Source organism: Rutilus rutilus, assembly GCF_951802725.1.
Source record: "Rutilus rutilus genome assembly, chromosome: 1".
Taxonomy (NCBI): domain Eukaryota; kingdom Metazoa; phylum Chordata; class Actinopteri; order Cypriniformes; family Leuciscidae; genus Rutilus; species Rutilus rutilus.
Window position 1 is genome coordinate 11381025 of NC_140209.1, and position 27775 is coordinate 11408799.

The 27775-nt window shown below is 38.4% G+C and overlaps 2 protein-coding genes across 3 annotated transcripts in view; both read right to left on the reverse strand.

Moving 5' to 3' along the window:
* Positions 1 to 21131, reverse strand: part of LOC311287453 (uncharacterized protein) — a 61523-nt gene extending 40392 nt beyond the window's left edge. The window contains exons 1-3 of the mRNA XM_084404322.1: positions 20978 to 21131; positions 19115 to 19369; positions 13937 to 15425 (exon numbers count right to left, since the gene is read on the reverse strand). Coding sequence (XP_084260448.1) covers positions 13937 to 15425; positions 19115 to 19172 — 1547 coding nt within the window. The 5' untranslated portion in view covers positions 19173 to 19369; positions 20978 to 21131. The remainder of the gene's footprint in view (positions 1 to 13936; positions 15426 to 19114; positions 19370 to 20977) is intronic.
* LOC311287327 (uncharacterized protein) overlaps positions 11437 to 27775 on the reverse strand; it is a 40016-nt gene continuing 23677 nt past the window's right edge. The window contains exon 4 of one of the 2 annotated variants that reach the window (XM_084404071.1): positions 11437 to 11675. In XM_084404071.1, the coding sequence (XP_084260197.1) occupies positions 11609 to 11675 (67 nt within the window). In that variant the 3' untranslated portion in view covers positions 11437 to 11608. Of the gene's footprint in view, positions 11679 to 27775 lie in introns of both variants that reach the window. The other variant, XM_084404068.1, reaches the window with a different exon arrangement.

Sequence of the window (27775 nt, forward strand, 5' to 3'; positions counted from 1 at the left end):
TATTTCTGAGCTGAAGTCACAAGATCGTCCGAAACAAGAGTCAAATATGAAATACAAATATTAAACCTCTGGTATGTCTGAAATAAAAGGCAAAACAAAAGATGCTTTAATCTTACTGAAAATGTCCTCATAGCAATATTAATGATTGAAGCATCAGATCTGCTCTTCAATACTTGATTTACACATGCAGCTGTAAACGCACAGACTTTATTATTTTATTTTAGTAGAAGCAACTGTTTCCAGCTGAACTCCTATATCTAGTCTTTTGCTTTTAAAAACAGGAACATGTTTAATTGTTCAATAACAGAACAACTCATGTCAATAAAAACACATGATTCTGAACCTCATCAACAAAAGATTCATCAGTTAGACAAACCTGTCAATTATAGACAAATATTATTTTTTTATTAATAACAATGACAAAAACAATGATTAATACATTTATTACAGTATTTATTAATCTTTGTTAATGTTAGTTAATAAAAATACAGCTGTTCATTGTTTGTTCATGCTAGTTCACAGTCAAGTCAAGTATATTTGTATAGCGCTTTTCACAATACAGATTTGATCAAAGCAGCTTCACAGCATTAAATTAAAATAATACAACAAGGTTTGTTTCTAGTGGAATTTATTGATTGATAAAATCAAATTAAATATCCCCAAAATATCCCCAACTGAGCAAGCCAAAGGCAACAGTGGCAAGGAACCGAAAAACTCCATCAAATGACCTAATGGTGTCCTAAAACTCCATCAAGTGACCCAATGGAGAAAAAAAAAACCTTGGGAGAACCCAGGCTCAGTCGGGGGCCAGTTCTCCTCTGGCATTTATGAACTAGAGGCCGGATTGTAGTTTGAACTGTAAAATATTATATGAATGCCTGGCTGAAGAGATGCGACTTTAATCTAGTTTTAAACTGGGAGAGCGAGTCTGAGCAACGAACAGTATCAGGAAGACTATTCCAGAGTTTTGGAGCTAAATGTGAAAATGCTCTCCCTCCTTTGGTGGATCTGGATATCCTAGGTATGACCAAAAGCCTTGAATTTAGTGATCTTAAAGAGCGCGATGGATTATAGGGCGATAGAAGATCCGTTTAATAGACTGGAGCTAAGCCGTTTAGGGCTTTATAAGTCAGTAGCAGTACCTTGTAGTTAATACGGAACTTTATAGGTAACCAATGCAGTGATGATAAAATCGGTGTTATATGATCATATTTTCTTGATCTAGTAAGAACTCTAGCGGCGGCATTTTGGACTAACTGTAGCTTGTTAATTGAGGATGCAGGACAACCGGCTAATAAAGCATTACAGTAATCTAGTCTCGAGGTCATGAACGCATGAACTAACTTTTCTGCATCAGAAACTGATAGCATATTACGTAGCTTAGCAATGTTTCTAAGATGGAAAAAGGCTGTTTTTGTAACATACGAAATATGATTTTCGAAAGACAGGTTGCAATCGAGTATAACACCCAGGTCTTTTACTGTAGAGGATAAAGTAACAGGACATCCTACGATGTCAAAGTTGTATTGTGAGAGGTTTTGTGGGCGGTTTTTTGAACCGATAAGTAGTACCTCTGTTTTGTCTGGATTTAATAAAAGAAAATTACGCGTCATCCAATCTTTGATATCTTTAACACACTCTGTCAATTTGGATAAATTAGCGTTTTCATCTGGCCGTGATGAAATATATATTTGAGTGTCATCAGCATAACAATGGAAACTAATTCCATGTTTCCTTATAATATTTCCAAGTGGCATCATATATACTGAGAATAACAGAGGGCCTAACACAGATCCCTGCGGCACTCCATAGTTTACTGGAGTTATGATCGATTTTTCTTCATTTAAATAGACAAAATGGTAGCGGTCAGATAAGTATGATTTGAACCAGGAAGGACCACCACCTTCAACTAAACCTTGCGAAGACAGAGCTACTCGTGGTCCCGGCCAACCCAACACTTCATCACAACCTCTCCATTCAGCTAGGCTCATCATCCATAACTCCATCAAGGTCAGCCAGGAACCTTGGAGTGGTAATTGATGATCAATTGAACTTCACAGACCACATTGCTAGAACTGCCCGGTCATGTAGATTTGCCTTGTACAACATTGCGAGGATCAGGCCCTTCCTATCAGAGCTACACAACTACTTGTCCAAGCGCTAGTTCTATCCAGACTGGACTATTGTAATGCTCTCCTGGCTGGTCTTCCAGCTTGCTCTGTCAAACCTCTGTGACTGCTCTCTTCGGCTCGTTAAAGACCACTCTAGCTGCGGCATCTGGATCACACGTCACTCCTCTCCTCACAAAATTGCACTGGTTGCCAGTGATCGGCTCAGAATGCATTTTCAAATTGTACATTGAATTTTGCTACATTCATTGCGGGACACTTAATGGGAATGCAATCGCAAGTGTCTTAACTGTGAGTGCAATTAAGACAAAAAAAACATTTAAATTACAATTTTGCTACAGGTTTTGCTTGAACATGTTAAACATATCTAATCATTTCTGTAATACATTTTAATTTTAATTTTGCAACTTATAAAGCATTAAAATATGTATTAAATTTACATATTAAAACTAGTGTATGAAATGGCAAATGTAAATGATAAAATTGAATTTTCATTTTCATTTTGCACCAAACGTTGCACAAATGTATTGGAAAATTTTAATTTAAATACAGAAATGCATTGTCATTTTACATATTGCATTGTCATTTTGTATATTACATCTCAAATTGAAATTTGCTACGCATAAGCTTCCATAGTTGCAAGATGTCAGGTCTGATGATAAAAGCAAATGCACAGGCGAATGGAAATGTTAGATGAGGGATGAAATAGAGACATTCGCAAACTGGCACGGGCCAACGTTACAAAACGTTTGTGGACGAAAAGAACGAACAACTCAAACCCGAAGACTCAGAGGTGAACTAATTATTTGTGTTTCCTCTAGATCTGAGTTGTTAGTTCAACACATCATATCCCCTTAAGCTGAAGCTATCCAGCCTGTACAGGTTAAAACGACAACACATCAAAACACAACAACACAGCAAATAAAAATAAGGGTTACTAATGTAGACAAACAGCCGTCTCATTCTATCTCAGTCATGTGTGGAGTAAAGTATAGTTTATTAGGCAATTAAAAGCATTGAGTAATTTAAAACAGAGAACCCAAAAAGCAATTATAATACTTAATGGTTTTCAGATATTATGACAGTAATATCATGATGGTAAGATATCATTTTTTTGCATCTGGGTTTTCTAAATAAATCATAAGTGGAAGAATAATTATATATTTTTAAAAACAACAATGAAAAAAAAAAAAAAAAAAGTGTGTTAAAGCCTCTTCTTCAGCTTCCTGAACAAGAACGCTTAAGCTTTTACTTTCCTTCATGAAAGAGTAAGCACAATACATGAGATACATTTGGATTATAAAACAAGTGACCATAATATGAAACTCATAAGCACACACAACAAAATAATGTATATCATGAAGCAAAATGATATTCAAGAATAAACTTTTTGACATTGTTCCTTGGGAAGGAACTTTGAGTTGATCTGAATCCCACAACTGAATCGGCTGGTTTTAAAGATGAACTTTATTCACTGTGAAAACTTCAGATAAAGTTTCTTAGTCATGTTGGTTGTTATGGCTGGTTAGGACAGATTTATCCAGATTATATTTTATTGTTTGATGCATTATTTTGTCACATTTGGCGAAGACACAGCATCAAACCTGAAAGATCTGGATCTGAAGAGGATCTACTGACAGTGAATGTGTTTTGTATGTTTGCATAGAGAAGATGGATGATTGAAACGCTTCCCACATGCAGCGCAGGGATACGGCTTTTCTCCAGTGTGAATAATCCGGTGCAGTTTTAAATTGCCCGCTGTAGTAAAAGTCTTCTCACACTCAAAGCACATGTACTCTCTCACACCAGTGTGAATTTTCTGATGTGCACGTAAACTATACAGCCATGAAAAACTCTTTCCACACACAGAACATGAATGCGGCTTCTCCTTCGTATGAACTCTCAGGTGTGTCTTCAGGGCTGAATTCGATAAAAAGGTTTTGCCACATTGATCACATGTGAACGGCTTCTCTCCGGTGTGGATTTTTATGTGTTCCTTAAGGTGTGTTGATTTAGTGAAGCTCTTTCCACACTGATCACAAATGAACGGTCTCTCTCCAGTGTGAACTCTCATGTGATCCGTAAGAGATGCTTTAACTGTGAAACTCTTTTCGCACTGATCACACGTGTGCGGTTTCTCTCCAGTGTGGTTCCTCTCATGTCTGTTCAGAGATGTCGACTGATTGAATCTCTTGTCGCAGTGTGAACACTTGTAAGGTTTCTCGCCTGTATGAACTTTGTCGTGTTCCTTAAGTCTTCCTTTTTTTACGAAACTCTTCCCGCATTGATCACATGTGAACGGCTTCTCTCCAGTGTGAACACTCATGTGAATCTCAAGATTACGTTTGGCTGTGTAACACTTTCCACACTGAGTGCAGGTGAAAGATTTCTTGGCTCTTCTTTTCTTTAAATCTTTCTGTTTGGTTTGAAAGTGACTCAAAGGTTTTTCTCCAGTTTGGACATTTTTCTCCTCAACTTCACTCAATACTTCATTCTCCTCGTTTTCTTCAATCAAATCTGAAATAAAGATAAACACAATTCATTTTCACTAACTCAAAAAAAATTATTTAAATACATAAAGGTGAACCCTGATGTAACAGTGGACATTAGGCCATTTCTATTTAAAAAAATCCTAAACAATGTTGATGCATTTTTATTAAGTATACATCCCTGCAACTTAACCTGAATGAGGTACATTGATCTTACGATTATTATTTTAAACATATTATAGGGACAAATCCCATGTTTCTATGGGGAGAACAATTAAATATGTTTGATCAACTACACAATTATCTAATATACATTTAGTCAGGATTGTCTTTCCACAGTTCATAGAAAGTATCCCTTATTATTTATTGCTACACCTAGATTATTCAACAGCTGTAAAGATTTTTCTTATTACAACAAATCTAAATCTAAAACTGCTTGAAGAATAAACACCAACCTCTTTGTTCTTCAGGATCTTCAGTATGTTTCATTCTGCAGGGTTCTGGATCACTCATGTTCTCTCTGTCCTCTTTAATAAACTCAGTCTTTGCAGATTTCAGCTCTTCCTGATGCTCTGATGCTCGTCTTCACTTGTAGCTGATGGAAACTTACAGCATCTATTGGAGAATTGCTGTGGGAGGAGCTTCACTGATGATGTGATTGCTGTGGGAGGAGCTTCACTGATGATGTGATTACTGTGGGAGGAGCTGATCTGCCAAAATCAAAAATATATAATTTAATGAGTTTTTTTTTTTTTTTTATAGTAATTGACACATCTAAGAATTTATGTCTGTCTGTCTATTGTCTAAGTATCTGGTGCTAATTCACAAATCCATTGTATTGTTCACCCTAACATTATTCTGCTTCTTCGTTTAAATATAGCCATATTTAAAATTTAGAAAATAAAATAATGAAAATCCATACAAATATAAATAATGGTAAGAAAAACAGTTGAAAGCATGAACACAGAAATAAATGTACATATTTGTAATCATCAAATACCCTCAGTCTGTGTCAATTTTCAGGAGATCTGAAGACATCAGCATAATAAATGAGGTGAAAACAGGAACTATTGTCATGAAATAAAGAGTGTTTTCAGCAGATCTGTTAATATTGATGAGCCTCAGACTATCAACACTCATTCAACAAGCCATTCAGGATCATCAGCAGATCATCGTAACACTTTATTTTACAGTGTCCTTCTTGCATATGTTACATGTACTTACCATAGTAATAACAGCAAAATGATGCATAATTACATGAAACTAACCCTCAACCAAACCCTAATCCTACCCTAACCCTATAGTAAGTACATGTAATTGCTTAAAGGTAGGGTAGGTAATCCTGTTCAGAAACACTTTTTTTTATACTGGGTGAAATGGTCCTTCCATCCTAATAGTAGTCAATACATTATGTGTTTAGAAAAAGGAATGAAAAAAATCATTCCTTTCAAAGAAATCAAAGAAATCTTATTTGTTTATATTCATAGTGATAAAGTTAGGTATTTTATTACATGTGATTCTGACATGATGTCACTGTATGTACTGCGCTCCTTCCTCTCCACTCGTCTCAGGTAATAAATGCGTCTTCCAGCTGAGCCTGAGCGTTTGGCGTCGCACGTTCATGTGTTTTGGGGGCGTGGCTTTGGAAGGAGCTCAGAAGAAAACCGCCTCGGTGGGAGTGAATGGAAATAATGAGCTGTGTTTATTGCAGATTAAAAGGTCTACAGTCACTCGATTTTTATATTTTCTTTTTCAGAGTACTTACATTTTAATTATGTATTGGTATATAAAGACAGTTTAAACAAATTTGGAATGTTTTTTTTTTTAGAAAAATCCTACCTACCCTGCATTTAATATTACTCAGTACTTAAATATAGAATTACACTGTAACAATGACACCTTAAAATAAAGTGTAACCAAAAGCGGCTAAAGTCTCTTCTGCATATATACTGTCCTCACGTACGGTGGCTAAAGATGAAGACTGCTTTTACAGATTTAAGAGAAAGTCTGGATAACAAAGGTTAAGTGAATTCAGCATTTAAACAAAAAATAACCTTAGAAATGTTCCTAGCATCAAATATTTTAGATCTAATTTGGAAGGTACAGATTTACATTTTAACATTTGTGAATGAATTTAAAATTACATCATGTCTAAGTTACAGTCTTAAGACGGCTCTTGAAAAGATTATGGTAACACTTTACTAAAACCTTTTATGTATAATGCATTATAAAGGTATTCGTAAAATATGTTACAATGTATTATCTTTTTCTTAAATAATCGTAACCAAAGTTACGATAAATTATAACATTTATAATATTTGCAGATTCCTAGTTACATCTGAAATACATAAGTATTATATTATAACTGTGGTTACAATTAATCATGAGACCATACAATTCATTAAAGGTGCATTATAAAGGCTTTAAATAAAGTATTATCCAACATTTAAATGACATATAACAAACATCTGAATCTGTTTCCCACAGGGATCTGATGATCCTGATTCGCTGAATCAATACTCTACAGTATGTGAACGAGCGGCACTTTGTTTCTTCACAAGGAGGAATAAAGCTGATTTCCAGACCCTTTACTCCCTCCGTTCCTCTGTGGTGAAACGAGCTGCTAAACTCCATCTGATCTACTGAGATCATCACAACCTTACAAAACAAGGCACTTTCCAAGAAAAAAAATATTTTCTACATTTCACATCTGCTCTGGTTATTTCTAGGATTGAATTCACTTCAATCATACCTGATTAATGAATGTAATAAAGTTTGATCTAGGTTACCTAATCTGCCTTTTGTTTTATTAGGTAGTGCTCAAGCACCGGGTTTTTCTGGCCTCTGTCTAGTTACGGGCCATTTGCAAGGCAGCTTTTATTTGATTTCTTTTTCTAATTGCATATTGTAGTTTATAAACTTGCCAAATTTAACACTCTCTAATGGTCATCTGCCAGCAGACAGACGGACGCTGAGGAAAAAGCATTTGTGGCCGAGCGTTCATACAGGGTTTGCCTAACACTCAGAAATGAGCAAAAAAAACAATAGCCGTTTGAACTCTTCTCCACTTTATTATATGCAACACATGAGATCACTTACTCAGAAACCCCCGCGATACTCCAGTACCAAAAGTGCACATGACCCATCCCTATCTACGGCATTTCTCGAGAGGAAAAATACATTGCACACACGCATGTATACAACGACCGTCAGGACATCCAGAATTAATGCATCATAACATAATCCAACAAAGTCTGTTACACATTATAAATGTATTTTTATTTGTCTTTTGTCGGTCTAACATAAAAAGTGCTTCTCCCCATTTTTTGGAAACAACTGTCTCCATTTGTTCATTATGCAACAAAGATTGCTAAAGTCAACAGATTTTACTAACAGAAAATAATGATGCTGCCATCTTCCTTAAGTAATTTTGTCCCCCTAGTAATTTGTCTCCCAGACAGCAACATAGTGTCCGGCCCACATCTGGTAGCACTAGGTTGCTATCTGGGTCTGAATCTCAGGTGAAAATTGTCTTTTAGACCCACCAGGGCTCCAAACTAACTTTTTTTACTAGGGAGCGCTGTAGCCCTGCCCTGACTGAAAATTTTAGGAGCGCAAGCACAAAATTTAGGGGCACACCAGGTTGCAATGCAATTATTAAAATTTCCCCCAAAATAACTGTAATAATGACAAATTATTTAATAATAAATAGACTTAACGTTTAGATATTACAATGTGCAGTTTTCATTTAAGTTCACAGGGCTCCAGACTAACATCTGAGGGCAGTGGCACCGGAGACACTGAGTTCTACAAACAAATCTGGTAGCACTGGGGCTGACAATAAAGCACTAAGTTTAATTTAGGGTGTAGATGAAATTAACTTTAATTATTATCATTCATAATGTCTTAATATTAATTAAAAAGCAAAACGAGTGAAAAAATTTATATTAGGGAGTCAAAATAGCCAATATGCATCCTACTGTTTACAATGGTATTTATTTATTTATTTTTAAATAAGTGATTTAAAAAAAAAAAGAAGAGTTTTCCTACATCTTAAATTGTTTAGTTTTAGGACAATCTTTGAAGGATGAACAAAAAATGTGTTGGTCATCACATTAAAAATAACATTTATATATGATATTATAGTTTTGAAGTGCTGGAAAAAGATGTGTAGTACTTGTAAGCGTTTTTCTGTCACAATACCATATAGTTATGGTTAGAGTTACTACATTAGCCTAAATCCATGGTGAATGTTGCTGATTTTTGGACTGAAAGCCTTCTGTAAGTGTTTATCCTGGTTTCCACGTCAGCGCTGTTTGATCTGATATCTATGGTTTATAACAGAGAACTCTGCGCCGAATCGGAATGTTTCTCACTGGATCTCGCAGCGATGATGTTATTAATTCTGGGGCGAATTCAATGGATTTCTTTTCTGGATCTCCTAGTAACAGTGTCTCGAGATCGGCCAGCGACTGACAAGTTCGGGGCGCTGCGCTATGGCTGCGCTGTCTATAGGGATGTTCGCCGGAGTCAAATGTGACGTCACGATATGGGCGTGGCCGCGAACTGGTTGGCAGAAAGAACCAACAAGTCGCAGCAGTCTACCTGTGTTTTGTCAGCATAATATTAATTATTTGTCCGAAGAAGCTAAAAAGAGATATAATTAAGCTTTTATAACCACCAGGGTTCATGTTCTCTGCCTGATCCATATCACCTGAGTGAGAATTTTTTGTTGTTCTACTTTGACTAACGAAGTCAGCAAATTCGTTGGATTTACAGCTAAAAAATGTGGCGGCACATTAAAGAAAGCATCTGTGAAAGCAGCACAGTTTGAGTGTTTCGGAACGTATGTGATCGGAGAGAAAGATGAGGCCCTTCTCTGACTGCGTTTGAATGTGTGAGTTAAGTATTAAACTGTTGGTGAGATGAGATGAGATAATGCAACGCTGACATAGGCTACAGTACAATGACAGTTGCACAGATGTTGGGAGTTGGGAACCGGTGAGAAAATGTCCGGTAGCCTACCCGGTAACTTTACCAGTAATATTAATTTAGTTCTGCTTAACGGTTCCTGAACGCTGTAACTAACAGCTGCCCAGCCATGAACACAGCCGCGTGTGATTTGTTTACATACGAGCTGCACTAGGTCTATATCTGTATTCTAAGAGTTATTACTTGTATGGATCTCGTTAATAAATTGACAGAATTTAAATGTGTATTCTTACAAGTTAAAGAAGAAATGTTTGTGCAATTCCTTTTTTCACCTTTTATGAGGCCAAAAAAAAACTGTCTGGTAAAAAGTCACAGTGGCTGGTGGTCAAAAAAGTTAACTTTAGGCCCTGTATATATAACATTGGTTGACACGTAAAAATGTATTAAAATACAATAATTTGCCCTTAATATATAAGGGTATGTACACAGATGATACACACACAGTACAGTATCCAATCTTGCCGATCACACAGCACGACACAACCATTTTTCTTCTGTGTTTGCGCTGCGAAGCAAGCGGCCATTACTTTTCTTCTGCCAACCAGAGCGCGTCGTGACGTCACGGCGAAGATCCCTATTATTGGTCCGAACTAATAAACGGTCCGTGAAGCATAAATAAGTAGCGCATTTTCGTTCCGCTTTCATTTTGTTTGCATTCGCTGCTCAGCAACGTTGTGGTCGCGCCAGCGCGACCTAAATAAATATTTGGTCGCACCTGCAGAAAAATTGGTCGCAGTCTGGAGCCCTGCCCACCTATAAAACATTTTCATCTCCTTACCGTAATTTGATTCACAGCGGTAAGCTTTTAACGGGTTCTAATTTGAGTGGCACTGGTAGGTTTCCACGGGAAATACGAGCTTGCCGCGGTTCGTCTCATTACGTCACGTCTGTATACATAATGAAAAAGTCTCGGCTAGTAGGCTATTTTGCATGTGAAGTTGCTGCAGGTAGCGGATCATTTATAGCCTTAAATACATAGTCACGTAGTGTTGATAACATTAACAATTTGAGAACAAAGTATAACAATAATAATTTGCACGGTTTTAAGTGATCTGAGCTAACTTTGCGATCGTTAGATTTAAATCACCAGTTGATCAGAACAAAAGTTACTTGTAGATATGTTATTTGTTCAGATGACATTTTTCTTCGTATCTGGAGGTCGTATCTGTAATTCTGAAGTACAGTGAATATCCACACTGGTGCATTGACTGACAACTCACACATACACCTCAAGGCATTATTCATCCGTGCTCAGGAGCCGTGCTGATACACAACGCATGTAAAGATAATTCCACAAATAAATGCAATTGCAGATTTCAAACAGAGATGGCAACAAAGAGGCGAAACTTACAGACTCCGGTTTATGAAGCGACTAGAATACTTTTTGTTTGCAAAAACAAAATAAAAATAACGACTTTATTCATCAATTTCTTCTCTTCCCTGTCATTCTCCTACCCTGTTTACATTGTTCTACGTCAGAACGCCGACTCACTATTGGCCGACGTGTTGAAGAATTTCCCTTGTCTCATGTAAAAGTCTGAACGCTGTAATGCCAAGCAGAAAATGGGTCACAAGGATAAGAGAATGGAAAAGTACCAAAATATCTGTAAATGCTGGTGTTGGGATGCACTGGAAGAAAAACATGTAATATATAATGTTTTTGAGATGTTCCACCAATAGAAGAAGGTCTAGGGGAGACGAGGTCTTCTGACGAGGCCTACTAAGAGGCTCTCTGACAGAACACCTCTGTGCCCCCCCCCCCCCCCCCCCCCCGGAAGAGCTGGAGGAAGTGTCTAGGGAGAGGGAAGTCTGGGCATCCCTGCTTAGACTGCTGCCCCCGCAACCTGGCCCCGGATAAGCGGAAGAAGATGGATGGATGGATAGTTTGGTCATGAAACAATGTAAATCTGGTGAGCATCAGCATGTTCTTCATCATGAAGAATGAATGAGGAATCAAGAATAAACACCAACATTTTTGCTCTTTAGTATCATGATGTTTCATTCTGCAGGTTCTGGATCACTGGCGTTCTCTCTGTCCTCTCCTTCCAGATGCTTTCTGGCAGTTCTGCTAAAAACAAACCAGTTTCATTTCTAACAGACATAATACAAGAGGAATAATCAATATTTCAAGTACTAAGGCTAATCACATGTTAAAAAATAGTGATCTTGATCATGTAACCTAACAGTGTTGTTCAATAAAACCCAAATGATTGATTACTTTAATACTTTATTTGAACCAATTATTGCTTGTTATTATATATTTGTATTCTAATGGCTGTTGTTTCACTTGGATCTATCTTTATTACCACATTTTTGTTCGAATACTCAATTTATAGGTGGAATAATTGGTAAAATACTTAATTACTGAATCGATAGCTGCAGCCCTACTTTACTTTTGCTTTAAAAAAGAACATGTGGATATATTGACATTCAGAACATATTGACTTTCCCAGACTTTTTATTGTTATTACTAATATTTACTGTTATTTTATTTTTATTTTATGTATAATAGAACTTTTTTTACCAAATTAGTCAATAGATTAATCGATACAAAAATAGTTGTTAGTGGCAGCCCTAGAAAAAAATATTATGGAGTGGAAATGGCTTATAAGTCAATAAGCGGTCCTCTGCCGCCATCTACTGTTTATAGTTCGTTTTTAAATAAATATGTTGGTTTGCCAAGTATAAGTTTTCCTACATTTTGAAGTGTTTAGTTTTACAAATGGGGACAATCTTTGAAGAATGAACAAATCAACCACAATACCATGGTTACAGTTAGCATTACTACATTAAATCCAAAGGGAATATTGGTGATTTGTGGACTTAAAAGCCATATTACTTAAAACTTCATGAACGTGTTCGTTCATGGCACAATGTTTCTCCTGGCTTCCAAGGCAGTGCTGTTTGATCTGATATACAGTATATGGTTAATAACAGAGAGTTCTGTGTTGTGTTAATACTTCACTGAATTCAAATGCTTTCTCTCTAGATCTCGCTGCGATGTTATTAATACTGAATTAAAGGGATATTTCACCAAAAAATTTTAATTAGCCCATGATTTACTCACCCTTAAGTCATCCTATGTGTATATGACATTCTCCTCAGAAGGCCTGCAATTGACTGCCATTATAAAGCTTGAAAGAGCCAGGACATTTTTTATATAACTCTGATTGTATTCGTCTGAAAGAAGAATGTCACACACCTAGGATGAGTTGAGGGTGAGTAAATCATGGGCTAATTTTTTCACCCTTTTTGGGTGAACGTTGTTTCGTGATCGAGATCAACCCGCATGTAAACCGCTGTCTAGTATTGCTCTGCGCAGCTCAAACGAGTAGTGTGGTTTCATTCTGCTTTCGTTTCCTGTGTGATGTTTCTCGTATGCGGCAGAAATGGCGGCTCTCTCGCACCGGCAGGAAAAAAAGGTTGCAAAATGTGACCAATTACTCGCAGTCTAGAGCCCTGTATAGTGCTTTATTTCTGATTTTACATGAGCGCCACCTACTGTCAGAGAGCGAATTTGTGTTTTTTGCATTGATCTGAACTGACAAATGAGATATTCCTGTTGGTTGAACACGAGTTAATAGATACCAATCAATCAACAAAGTGTCCTGTGCTCACCGCACACCGGCTATAGGTGGAGAGGAGAGATTTGGCTATAGGGTGATGTGTGTCTAACTTACACAGAAGAGACTTTGTTGCTCAGCACATTAAAATAAACTACTTTCCATGATCTAGGGGTGCACGATATATCGACTCAATATCGTTATTGCGATATCATTTTGCCCGATATTATATCGAAAGTCTCCCGATAATTATGCAATATTTTGTTTATGATACGTCCCGTCCAACATGCACCTATCGTAAAATACACGTTGCATGGAGAGGGTTAACTTTTCATGCTACAGATTTCCCACAGTGGTCAAAAAGAAAAGGGGAGACACTTTGTTTCTCTCAATATGACTCTAGATTCTCTTCTCGCTCCAAAGCTAATCGCCGTCAACAACCAGATGCATTTACACTTGTCCAGTTTCATCTGGAATGCGGTCCAGACCTCCTCCTGAAGTGGTTTGAGTGCGATCGTCTCAAATCCGCCTCGAATGTGAATGTGTGCCTCAGAGTGCCCCACTTACACCTGGTCTTTTCATATTGTACCAGTCCAATATGACTGTCAGTTGAAATAAACCTTGTGTTGTTAGAAAACTTGTTTTATTTGTTATGAATCTATTTTGATGCGTTTTTAACTTTTGTAATTTTATCAAAATTAATATTGATATATTCATTATCAATATCGCAATATCAAATTTTGTCAATATCGTGCACCCCTACCGTGATCTCAGACTGCGGTGATGTGGTTTCTCCACTGCATGGATCTTCATGTGTCGCCTCAGGTGACTTTTAACAGAGAAACTCTTTCCACACTGATCACACGTGAATGGTTTCTCTCCAGTGTGGATCCTCTCATGTGTTTTCAGAGATGGTGAATGTCTGAATCTCTTGTCACAGTGTGAACACTTGTAAGGTTTTTCTCCAGTGTGAATTCTCTGGTGCTGTTTTAAACTGTCCGCTCTAGTAAAAGTCTTCTCACACTCAAAGCACATGTACTCTCTCACACCAGTGTGAATTTTCGTATGTGTATGTAAATGTTGCAGCTGTGAAAAACTCTTTCCACACACAGAACATGAATGTGGCTTCTCCTTCGTATGAACTCTCAGGTGTGACTTCAGGGCTGATGCACAGACAAAAGTTTTGCCGCATTGATCACATGTGTACGGCTTCTCTCCAGTGTGAATCATCATGTGAATCTCAAGACTTTGTTTGTTTGAGAATCTCTTTTCACACTGATCACACATGAATGGCTTCTCTCCAGTGTGGATCCTCATGTGAACATAAAGATGTTGTTTGTTTGAGAAACTATTCCCACACTGATCACAAGGGAACGGCTTCTCTCCGGTGTGGATCCTCTCGTGTGTTTTTTTAGCTGCCGACTGAATGAATCTCTTGTCACAGTGTGAACACTTGTAAGGTTTTTCTCCAGTGTGGATCCTCTCATGTGATTTCAGAGATGATGACTGACTGAATCTCTTGTCACAGTGTGAACACTTGTAAGGTTTTTCTCCAGTGTGAATTCTCTGGTGCTGTTTTAGACTGTCCGCTTTAATAAAAGTCTTCTCACACTCAAAGCACATGTACTCTCTCACACCAGTGTGTATTTTCTGATGTCTTTGTAAAGTATGCAGCTGTGAAAAACTCTTGCCACACACAGAACATGAATGCGGCTTCTCCTTCATATGAACTCTCAGGTGTGTCTTCAGGTGTGATGCACAGATAAATGTTTTGCTGCATTGATCACATGAGAACGGCTTCTCTCCGGTGTGGATCCTCATGTGACTTTTATGGTGTGAAGATTGACTGAAATCTTTTCCACATTGATCACACTTAAATGGCTTCTCTTCAGTGTGAACTCTCATGTGAACATCAAGAGTATGTTTGGTTGTGAAACTCTTCGCACATTGATAGCATACATACGGCTTCTCTCCAGTGTGGATCATCATGTGTCGCTCAAAATTTTGTTTGCTTGATAAACCCTTTCCACACTGAATGCAGGTGAAAGATTTCTTGGCTCTTGTTTTCTTTAAAAATGTCTTCTGAGTCTTTGAGCGACTCAAAGGTTTTTCTCCAGGTTTGACATGATGTTCCTCCTCCACTTCACTCAGTTCTTCACTCTCCTCCTTCACTTCACTCAGTTCTTCACTCTCCTCCTTCACTTCACTCTCCTCCTCCACTTCACTCACTTCCTCGCTCTCTTCCATCAGGTCTGACATCAAAGAAAAAAAGACATTTAATTTCATTTTCAGTACATTAACATAATTAAAAGAGAAATATAATGTGAAAGGACATGAAAGTGAGCCCTGATGTAATAGTATAAAATAGACAACTGTTATAAAATATTATGATAATTTGATGCCTTTTATAAATTGATTATATGCCCTTGAAACTTTCCATAAATGCAGTAAATGTATCTTCCAATTATTGTTTAAAACATTATAGGCACGAATCCCATGTTTCTTTAGCAAAAAAATATTAAATATATTTGATAAATGACACAATTATCTAACATGATATTAACATTAAATTATACAATACTGCCATATTTTGTCACCAACTTTGAGATTGATATTTATTTTACTAAAAAGGTTTTGAATTATTAATGGCCGTTCACACTAGACTTTTCCTTGCACTGACTTCCATTCATGCGCATGTGAAAGTGGGACACCAGAAACACAAGCTCAAGTGAATTACCCTGTGAGAAATAACACAAGCGTTCAGCATTTAAGTGGAGTGGGTTGTTTATTTTTTTAATTTGAATTATTATTATTTGTTATATGTTGAACTTATGTCTGTAAAAAAGCTGCCGTAGAATGTGACGTCATTTCAGTGTCTGTAGAAATTGTGAAAATTTCTCAAAGTGTAGAGCGGCTATACCTCTGCGATAGGGCTGAACGATTAATTGCATTTGTGATAATATCGCAATATGATGAAACGATTTTTTAACCGCAAAAGCTGCGATTACACTCTGGTCACGTGACAAGCGAGAGAAAAGCAGTCTGCAGATGTAGCATCAACTTGGCACACTACACATACAGGCCTGGCATACAGGAAATAACACTTTGTTCAATTTATGTGATATTATGTTATAATATATATATAATTAATATATAATGATATATTATGTTATAGATTCTCTCTCCAACGATTCAGAGAATTTCAGAATCGAGTCTGAGCTTAGTTTTTATACACAGATGCGTGATGACACTGTGTTCTCTCTCTCTCTCTCTCTCTCACACACACGCACACACACACAAACACAACACCACTCAAACCTTCTGAAAAATAATCTTTCATAAAGTTTGGAAAGGTTTAAGCGAATTACATGGACATTCGCTGGCTTTATCGCACAGGTTATGTCGCTTTGCTTGATGTTACTCTTGCAGTGTGCGTCTCGCCCGCCAGAATTTTCCTCACAAATGCTGAGGCATCATTAATGTCTTTTGGAATGCAGTTGGCTTATATATTAAAGATATGAAAATCACTGAGAAGGCTGCTTTCAATTTAAAATACTCACACACGCACATTGATTAAATGTACTTGCATCTCAAAATACTTTTATGACGTGAAATGAATGTAAACACGATCAGTTATATCTCAAACCAACAGGACAAACTACATCTTATATTTCAAAAGAGATCTGTGCATTAGTGTGAATGCAGCTTATCGTATCTAAACTGAGAAATAAAATCACTCACAGCTCTTGAACAGAAAGCGTTCAGACAGCCTACTCTTAAATACTGAAATCACTCTGTTTATTGCTTGTAATGTGTTTTTTGCTCCTCTTTGTTATTTACTAGCTTTTGTATTTTGAAGCTATATTAGTTTATATAGCCTATTTAAAATTCTTAACATGTTAATTTAATAATTGTTTTTAAAAATATCTATGACATGTAATTAAATAATGATTGTGTGTTATTAATAAGATTAATTAAGAAAAAAAGTAGATCATGAGGTGCTTAAAGATTTCCATCCCTACTATAGACCCCTTCACGGTCGACGTCACAGGAAAATTCTAAGTTCGCAGTGCGCATGTCGGGGTCAGAAAGTTCATTCCATCCCATTGAATTGTGTGTTAACCAGAGAATTTCTCGTCAAGAAAAAATGCCTTATTGTTGCGTCGTGGACTGTGAAAATCACACCAGTTGTGGAGTCAAGTTTTTCCGGATTCCTGCAGGATCTCATCCGTTTAAAAAAAAAAAAATAGACGACATCTGTTCAGATCTATTTTTTTACAGTCTATGGTTCAGATACTGCTGCTATCTGCTAAGTAGCATGACACAGGTCACAATTAATGCCAGATATCGAACTTCACCTAACTATTAAACCAGTCTACAGTTTACAGAAAACGTTTGTTTACTTACCAGGGCTTAACTATACCGTTGTTGTCAGAATAACTGTCAATAACAACACTAAACACGAGCATCTTTGATCGTAGCATTGTCCCAGTCTGCCCGTTTATTATATAAAAAATACACATACTTAACAGTGTTAAATAAAATAAAAAACACTGTTCGACAGAACTGCTTGGTTTTGTTACCACAGTTATCTGCGTGGTTCCTCGCCGATGAAGTTCCACATGTGCGGCTATCCAACACGAAAATGCATGCCGCAAATAAGCCGTTCACAATATTTTCTTCAGATAACTCCAAATTTCTCCCACACACTGGACTTGATTTTTGATGACTGTCGACAACTTTACAATCTCACTAGCTATTCTTTCTTCAACTCCTCAGCATCCATCTCGACGACTGCAAAAGCAGATCGCGCGCGCGGTTATGATGCATTTTTAAAAGTGAAAGATCCTGGGAGGGCGTGGCGCGTGGACAAATAAACTGATGTGGATTTTAAATTATTTCATCAACTTGAAATACAGGCAATCAGGCATATTTTTGTAGACGTGTTCCTAAAAATCTGAATATATTTTTACGTTTGCATGTGATTGTTTTAAACCCGTGTTTAGACCCGTGTTTCCCCCGTGTCCGACCCGACACACTTTGGATATTTTTCACCCGTTTGAGCAAAATTTGCGGGTCACTCGTCCGAACCCGTGCAGGACTCTAATCAGGCAGACAATCGCCATTAGCTAAAACAAGTTTATTATGGTTCTGTTCCCGTTCCTGTGATGGCAAAGACAGTGCATATATATGCCGGTCTATTAGCCGCACCATTTTTCTGACCCCATGCTGCGCGCGCACCCAACCTAGGCGTTCGATGTTTACAAACATTGAAGGGGTCTATACAATGATTTATTGCTTGTCTTTGTCGAATATTACAGAAGATAAAGAACTTAAAAAGTAATCACATATTAAATCACAATATTGCTAAAAAAAAATTATTTTGCGATATTTCGATATATTTTCCAGCCCTACTTAAAACTGTGACACCCAGGAAGTGACATCATCTGGGGTCTTTCTACTGCATGATGGGAAGACAAGAAAATAATAATCTCAATCCATTGTCTCAGTTTTTACACACACTCTACAGTGTTGATCACATTCATCAACTCTGTTACCAAAGTTACTGTAAGAAGAATCTCTATAACTATGAATAACTTATATGATATTTGACACAATTTTATCAGTAACTTGGTGTTTACTGATGATTCCTAAAAAAAAAAAAAGTGTAAACTATGTTGAAAATGACAAAAATTCTGGTAACGTTGTTGCAAATTGGGAACCAGATATAAAATAAATGTCAAATAAAACTGTTAAAATAGCATTTAGCTTGATCTGATGTTGACAATCAATATACAGATGTCTCAAACCTCCCTTTACTGACCATTTGTTGAAAACAAGTTTCATAGTTTAACTGTTAATCTAAAAGTGATGAAGTGCTTGAATGTTTCTAACATGAATGTTCTTCAGCATCATGAATAAATGAAGAATAAACACCAACCTCTTTGTTCTTCAGGATCTTCAGTGTGTTTCATTCTGCAGGGTTCTGGATCACTCATGTTCTCACTGTCCTCTTTAATAAACTCAGTCTTTGCAGATTTCAGCTCTTCCTGATGCTCTGATGCTCGTCTTCACTTGTAGCTGATGGGAATTTACAGCATTTATTGGGGAATTACTGTGGGAGGAGCTTCACTGATGATGTGACTGCAGTGGGAAGAGCTTCACTGATGATGTGACTGCAGTGGGAGGAGCGTATCTGACAAAATAAAAAATAATATCAGTTCCTGAATTTGTTTTTATACTAAATATCACATCTAAGCATTTATGTCTGCCTGAAGTAAAGTAACTGATGCAAATGTATCTTATGTTATGGCTAACCAGAACACTCTCCTGCTTTTTGCATTACAATAGACAGAAAAATAGAAATGATAAAGAATATAAACATCAAAATGTCTTCCAAAAATTAACAATGGTCAGAAAAAGAAAAAAAACAGTTGAAAGTATGGACACAGACAGAAATATGTATATTTTTGAGCAACAAATACAGTCTGTTGACACCAATGAAATGGGCTTTAAGTGTCAATTTACAGGAGATCTGAAGACATCAGCATAATAAATGAGGTGAAAACAGGAACTATTGTCATGAAATAAAGAGTGTTTTCAGCAGATCTGTTAATATTGATGAGCCTCAGACTATCAACACTCATTCAACAAGCCATTCAGGATCATCAGCAGATCATCTCACTTTATTCTGAGTGTTTGCTGTTAGAAACACATTATTTGAGTCAGGATTGTAATGGAAATTTTTATTTAGCCAGCTTAAACCATATATGGTGTTAAAGAAACTGCAAGTTGCATATCATCTTCTTCCTTGCAGCTGAAGACGAGTCGACAAGGACAATTGCAGAAGAACAGTTTGTTCTTCTCTAAAAACGGAAGCTTGCTTGCACTAAGAGCAAAATATATACTTAGTTGTTTTTAGAATGACATATGTGTGTGCGTAAAGCAAAGGGGTGTTAGAATATGTGTGAAAATGGAAATAGAGGTAACAGTGTAGGCTACATGGGCTTATATATCAGAAAAACAAGCTCTGGTACGCAAAAGATAAGAAAGGGAGGCGTAGGTATGATGAGTTTTTCTTTGTGTACAAGCTGGGCAAAAGGGAAAGTCGGCGCGCTTCTCATATCAGACTCTGCCTGTTGTGTGAACTGCCTTTCTTGCAAGAAATAAAGCTGATACTTGATAACCTTTGAGATCTCCAACTGTCTTCCAATTATTGTTTAAAGTCTAGAAAGAATTCCCACGACAGGATAGATGATAAAAGCCTGTAAAACTGCCATATTGAAAGACTGGTGCTTTTCACCATCTGACACAAATAAAACATTAAAAAAAAATCTAAAAACAAACCAAACTAAATTAAACACATCATCTAAATAACTACAACAGCATAATGTCAATATCTAAAATATATTTTGATTTTCTAGTCATTACAATCATTGCAATAATGTTATTCAAAACTGACAATGATCCTAAAAAACTCATTATAAGCTCATCAATTCCCCTCACAGATCTCAAACTTTGACTCTTGACTCGACATTCAGTAACAGTTCTCACACAAACATCGAGACAATCACACAAACGAACACAAAATCGCTCAGGTCTGAATGAACTCAACATATTCTCCTCATGCTCGCTGCTGCTGCACTAAATGTTTATTTCAGTAGGAAGACGCCAGAAAAGACGCACAATTATCGCTGTGATCGATGAAAACAATACAGAAATGAGCCTGTCGCTTAATCAAACTGTATAAAGTGTGTGTGATGGTTGTGTAAATATGAGAAATACCGTGTACTGCTCTCCTCACCTCAGAAGACTCTTCTTCTTCTTCTTCTTCATGGCGGCTCGAATTAGCGCCATCTGTTGTGGGTTTGGGATCAGAGACTCATTTTACTCTTTTTTTTTTTTCATGTGATGCATGATAATGAGGAAGGAAGCAGATTTTATTTCAAAAAGTACAACAATTACATATATTATATACAACTTTGTGTACAAAATACAAAATGTATTAACAATGTGTTCAATGTCACCAGAATACAAATGAGAAAATAAGAGTTAACAGTGATTAGCTGAAAACTGAAATATAAAAGACAAAAAAGAAGATAGAGAGAAAGTAGCCTACACAAGAGTAAAATTCTTACAAATACCTGCTTTCATATTTACTGAAGATGTGCCTAATTGATGTAACATGTATTTTAAATTATTTCAAAAACACAGAAAAAAATGGTTTGTTAATGGCAAACTAACATTTATGTATATGTAGCAGGGTGGAATAATTCCATCTATTGGGAGATCGTGCGCATGCGTGTGGCTTATTGGCTGCCCTTGTATGGAGTATAAAAGAAGTGGGTTTTGGCGACCGGATATGCGTCTTGGTATTGCCGTGATGTCATGTCATCTGTTGCCGCCGAAGGTTTAGACTGTGTCCTTGTTTTCCTGTCTGCTGTGCGCTTGCTGTCTACTTATCACAGGTATGTTCAGCCTCCTTATAAACAAGTATTGACCATGTTTAGCTGCTATCTGTTCTATTTCCAGTAAATATTATAGCATGTTATTTACAGCGGTATGTTTCGGATCGAGCGGCTGTATTCCCGCATGGTGTGCGACCATGAATGGTTTGTTTACGTTGACCATCCCGCGGTATGTATAATTATAGCTTTGTTGTTTAGTAATCTGTTACTCTCTTTTACATATTCTTGTTATGCTCTGCAGATCTGAGGGTCCTCCCTGCCTACTCAATGGGATTGAGCGTCAATATTAAATCGTGAAGCGTCTAATTGTGACTACGTTGCTGTTTTGCCTCTACGTCTAGTTTATAGTAACTGTGCGCACGTTGTTGCGGTGTTGTGACGCGCCTTGGTCGGGGCTGGTGCTGGCTGGTCTGTCTTCACCAGCTGCCACCTGCTTGATCTTCTGATTGTGCATCAGTATTGAGTTTGTTTATGAATGTTTATTTTGTTATGGTTCATACTTCATTCTGGGCATCGTAATTTATAACTGCTGAGAGTCTGAGTGAAGTGTGTGCTTTTAAATTTTTTTTTTCTTAAGATAAGTCATTTGTATTTTGTTGTTTTCTTTTGCTGTGTTATACCTATATTGTTTTTTATAAGCTTGTTGGTTTTGTATCTGTTTGTTTTCTTTGCAGGAGCTGGGGGGTTCTGGAGCAGGGAGGCTAGCTGCTATCGTATGGTGATTACACCTAGTGCCGTGTGTTTTCTTGCATCCAATCCTCACGTGTGTGTGTGCGGGCGTGTGTTTGGGTTACTGGGGTTCTTCTAATTGAGGCAGCTAGCCTGTGCCTCCAGGTACCTCCGCTACTGGTCAACTAGCTCAACTTAAATATAGGTTTGTGGTTATGTGTGTCTGGTACAGATTGTGCACGTTACTGTCCAATCTTGCTGTGACGTTTTAAATATTTATATTTTCAATGTTGATGAAAATAAAAGTGTACGTCTTTTGTTTTCTATATGACTCATGCCTCCTCACCCATCCTTTTGATTAACGAACCCTTAGGGCTGTTAGTCCCCAGTATTCTGGGGTGGCGTAGTCGACCATTGTTGCCATGATAGGCGTCTCTCCGCTGGATTTGCCCCCTTCCGCGCATTGCTACACTTGGCGTAGTCGGCAGGATCATCTGTGTTTGGGCAGAGACGTGGGTGTTTAAAAAAAAAATGTTTTTGTATTTTGTATGTCTTTTTAATTTTTTTTATATTCTGAGGCAAAACAGCAGCGTAGGTGGTTTGAACCGGATCTCTTCTGTCGGCTGGCTTCCCTCTATGGTTGGTAAGTGGGATGTGAGTTATCGAGTAAGAGTTGCAACATTTAGAGGGAGAGGCACGGGAGGAGATTTAGTATCACATAGATTTAGTAAAACAGTGTAGGATCATCTGCAAGTTGACTAAGTATGATCTCTCTATCTGCGATATTAATGCCCTGTATAGCACTTGTCCTAAGATGAACAGAAAGTAATTGACCAGCTTATAAAAATAAATATGGTGAAATTGAACAGCCATGTCTAATTCCACGTAGTAAATTAAATCTGGTAGACGAGCCCGTTTTCAATTTGATTGTAACGAAACTGAGGAAAGCAGGTGAAGATGTCACAGGTCGGGGTGGGCCAAGCCAGACTGCGCCCACCCCTAAACCACTGTCACCCAGAGGAGCGTATCAAGGAGGAGGCAAGAGGCAGGAGTAAAAGGAATGGCAACTTTATTTTCTATTAAAAAGCAATTAAGAAATCCTAATCTAAAATTCCTTGTCTTCTTCCCAGGAACCCGGAACAGCACCGCCGCGGGTATGGACCGGCGAGAATCTCAGGTGAGTAAGGATATCGAGGCTCACTTCCTTCACGGACTGGTGTCCGACTCCCAGTGGGAAAGCGTTGGACAGGTGCGTATCACAAGTGAGTAGAGAGAACGGGGATCACTTCCTTCACAGGTGAGTGTCAGACTTACAGTGGAAGGGCGTTCGACAGGTAAGTGTCACAGGTGAGTAGAGGGATCACGGCCCACTTCCTCACAAACTGGTGCCAGACTCACAGTGGGAGAGCGTTAGACAGGTGGATATCACAGGTGAGTAGAGGAATCACGGCTCACTTCCTCCACAGACTGGTGCCAGACTCGCAGTGGGAGAGCAGTAGACAGGTGAGTATCACAGGTGAGTAGAGGGATCACGGCTCACTTCCTCACAAACTGGTGCCAGGCTCACAGTGGGAGAGCGTTAGACAGGTGGATATCACAGGTGAGTAGAGAAATCACGGCTCACTTCCTCCACAGACTGGTGCCAGACTCACAGTGGGAGAGCAGTAGACAGGTGAGTATCACAGGTGAGTAGAGGGTTCAAAGTACACTTCCTTTCCAGACTGGTGCCAGACTCGCAGTGGGAGAGCAGTAGACAGGTGAGTATCACAGGTGAGTAGAGGGATCAAGGCGCATTCCCTTCACAGACTGGTGCCAGACTCTCAATGGGAGAGCGTTAGACAGGTGACAGAATCGGCTTCAACAGCAATACACAGTTCTCACATGGGTTGCAAGAGACTGATAACTTCACACCATGCAGGTAGGCTTCAGGGCTGCAGCAGACTCAAGGTCACAGGCAGAGCGGGGTTTCTCTAGAACAGACAGAATCAACTTCAACAGCAATACACAGCTCTCACGTGGGTTGCAGGGGACAGATAACTTCACCCCATGCAGTTGGACTTCAGGGCTGCAGCAGACTCAAAGTCACAGACAGAGCAGAGCTTTCTCTGAAGCAGACAAAATTAAGACTTCACACAGCAGTATACAATTCTCACGTGTGCTGCAGGGGACAGATAACTTCACACCATGCAGTTGGCCTTCAGGGCTGCAGCAGACTCCAAGTCACAGACAGAGCAGAGCTTTCTCTAGAACAGACAGAATCAACTTCAACAACAATACACAGCTCTCACGTGGGTTGCAGGGGACAGATAACTGCACACCGTGCAGTTGGGCTTCAGGGCCGCAGCAGACTCAAAGTCACAGACAGAGCAGAGCTTTCTCTAAGGCAGACGAAATTAAGACTTCACACAGCAGTATACAGTTCTCACGTGTATTGCAGGGGACAGATAACTTCACACCATGCAGTTGGACTTCAGGGCTGCAGCAGACTCCAAGTCACAGACAGAGCAGAGCTTTCTCTAAGGCAGACGAAATTAAGACTTCACACAGCAGTATACAGTTCTCACGTGTATTGCAGGGGACAGATAACTTCACACCATGCAGTTGGACTTCAGGGCTGCAGCAGACTCCAAGTCACAGACAGAGCAGAGCTTTCTCTAGAACAGACAGAAATCAACTTCAACAGCAATACACAGCTCTCACGTGGGTTGCAAGGGACAGATAACTTCACACCGTGCAGTTGGGCTTCAGGGCTGCAGCAGACTCAAAGTCGCAGGCTGAGCGGGGCTTCTCTAGGACAGACAGAATCAACTTCAACAGCAATACACAGTTCTCAAATGGGGTGATGTTGTCTCGCAGAGGTTCTTCTTTCTAGACACCGCACGTAGATGTAAGCAATCTCACTCAGCTCTCACGGTAGATAGGAGACCCCCAGGACGCATGGGCGGTTGCACAGCAATAAAGATATTCTTCCACACACACACACTGCAATCCAACTCTAAGCATGCAATCGTGAGGGGAAACGTCAATTTAAACACTGCAACTTCACTCTTCTAGTGCGCATAAGGCCAGCACTCACCCGCAAGTCCTGGTCTACCGCACTGATGATCGCCAGGGGCGGACAGAACACTCGAGAGATTTTTCCTCGCGGTCACAGACAGACTTCACTTCGCTGAACTCCAATCGGGGAGAGGAGGTGAGAGATCGACAAAGAATCAGTATTTCACTCGGTGAAGGGTGTACACATGCTCCAAACACTTCAATCCAATACCCAATTTAGTGGAGAACACAATGCAATTAGGAGATTCAGTTTGTTAACTACTCATCTCTCTCTTCTCCAGCTCAGTCAGTGCGTTTCATTCCTCTGGGCCGTCCTCGCGTCCTCTCAAACAACGCTCCTCTTCCTTCAAGACAACCCCTCAACTGCAGTGCCCATAACCAATTCCCCACGAGAGAGAAACCACCAACGATCGGGGGGGGAGGACGATCCAGATCAACAGGGCAGAAGAACACCACAGCATGGCACACCACACCCAGCCTTCTCCTCCTCGTGTGTTTTATCCTCTCTAAAAGCGGGAGTGGCCTCAATCAGACGCTCAGAGTGAAGTCCCCACACCTGTCGCCAATCTGCCGTTTAGTTGTCATGACGACAAACACTCATACAGATCTGGAGCTGTTTGTCACCCCGTGACAAAGACGTGGATCTAAACACAGGGTGATTTAATAAAGTAACAAATAAAACAGAGAACACAGAACTCAAACAACAAAACCAGGGGGATCACGAAGACAGAGGCAACCATTACACTTACAACAACTGACAAAGTAACAAGTGAAACACAAGGGCTATGAATACACATGGATTTTCTGCCTGATGTTTACATTTCACACAACTGTTCTTAAATGTCCAGTAAAATACCTTCCCTGATCAGATTCCATGTGAGCTGAAGCTCCCAGAGAGGAGTTTGTTAACACTTGCACCACTTCGTTTGTGGTTTTGTTGCAAGAGAAAATTAAAATTTGTACCTCCCCTTGTTACTGGGTTAAAGATCTGTTAGATCAAAATTAAATCATCCTGTGGCTTTGGATGGATATTCAAGACATGGCAATCAGGTTGATCATTTTAGTTGGTATATACTCAGCATTGTAATTTCTCTCATTAAAAATTCTTGCACAAATAGAAGGTAAAGAAGTTCTTTCTGATTCATTCTTCCTTTCAGTTTCCTTTCTTACCAATACTTTCTCTAACCATCTATTATCTCCTTCCTCCCAACACTAATGTTCCTTCTTCTTGTTCCCTACATACACGTACCATCTGTCTACATTCTGATTCTTTCCATTCTCAGTAAACATCCTTTCCTCTTCTAACCCAATGCTGAATCATCAAGAGATTAAAGCCATTCCTGGCCATTACAATATAATATATATTACAATCTGGCCATAATATAAATTATATTTTATAAAACTGTATAAATCAAACCAATTTTATTTACTGGTCTCGGGGTTTCTACTGAGTAAATTGTCCAAACTGGCTTGTTATCTTCTCACTGATCTTTTAGAAGGCGTTTGGCCCTGCAGCTCCAGCTGTGCTGGCATGAGCATTGTGTACACAGCAACAACCAAACTGGAAACCAGTTACAGCTGCTCTGATGTTGTGAACATTCAATGGACTGCAGGGATTGAGAAACAATGGTCAAATCATTGCTCAATTTAAAGATTTTTGTGACTACAATTTAGAATTGGACACAATTATCTTATTTTAGGCTGAGATGTTATCAATTGCATTCTTTTAAGAATCTTCTTTGAATATGAAAGAAAGGTTGGACAAACAGGTCTCATGGAGGGCACCAAGATTGTTTTGTGGTTTGTTACTTTTGTCAGTCTCTTGAGACCTCGAAAACATACAAGAATGCAGTGATTGCAAAGTCTGATATAAGAACAAATTAAAAGCTATGTTTTATAAGACTGAGCCTTAAATGGTGTTGTTTAAACCATATTTGGGACATCAGTCATGTACTTTTTAACATTATTGAAAGATTTTCAAAGAACAATGATTACTTTGATGTAATTGATATTGGTCTTTGTCTAAATTATCTCATGAGACAAGGACAAGCTGCATGTCCTCTGAAACTACCAGGCCTAGCTACAAGCCTCTTAGTAACACAATAATTGTCATTATATGCATCAGTTTTAAAATTTAGCGTATTTTCTGAATTTCAGCCTCTAGGACTTCTGCATAGCCGCTGTTCTCTAGGACTGAGATCATTTTCTCCGATAATTTCTTTTGAAATATTCTAATTGCATTGCACTGTTTTGTCCAACTTTACATTCCGCACACAAAGGATTCAAGTGAGACATTTTTACTTGTTATCTTTTAGCTCATCAAATCACAAGATTTTTTTCACAAGTTAGCGTGATTTTCTTATTTCCAGTGTTGCAATGTTGTTGCAACAAAGCAAATAATTAAATGT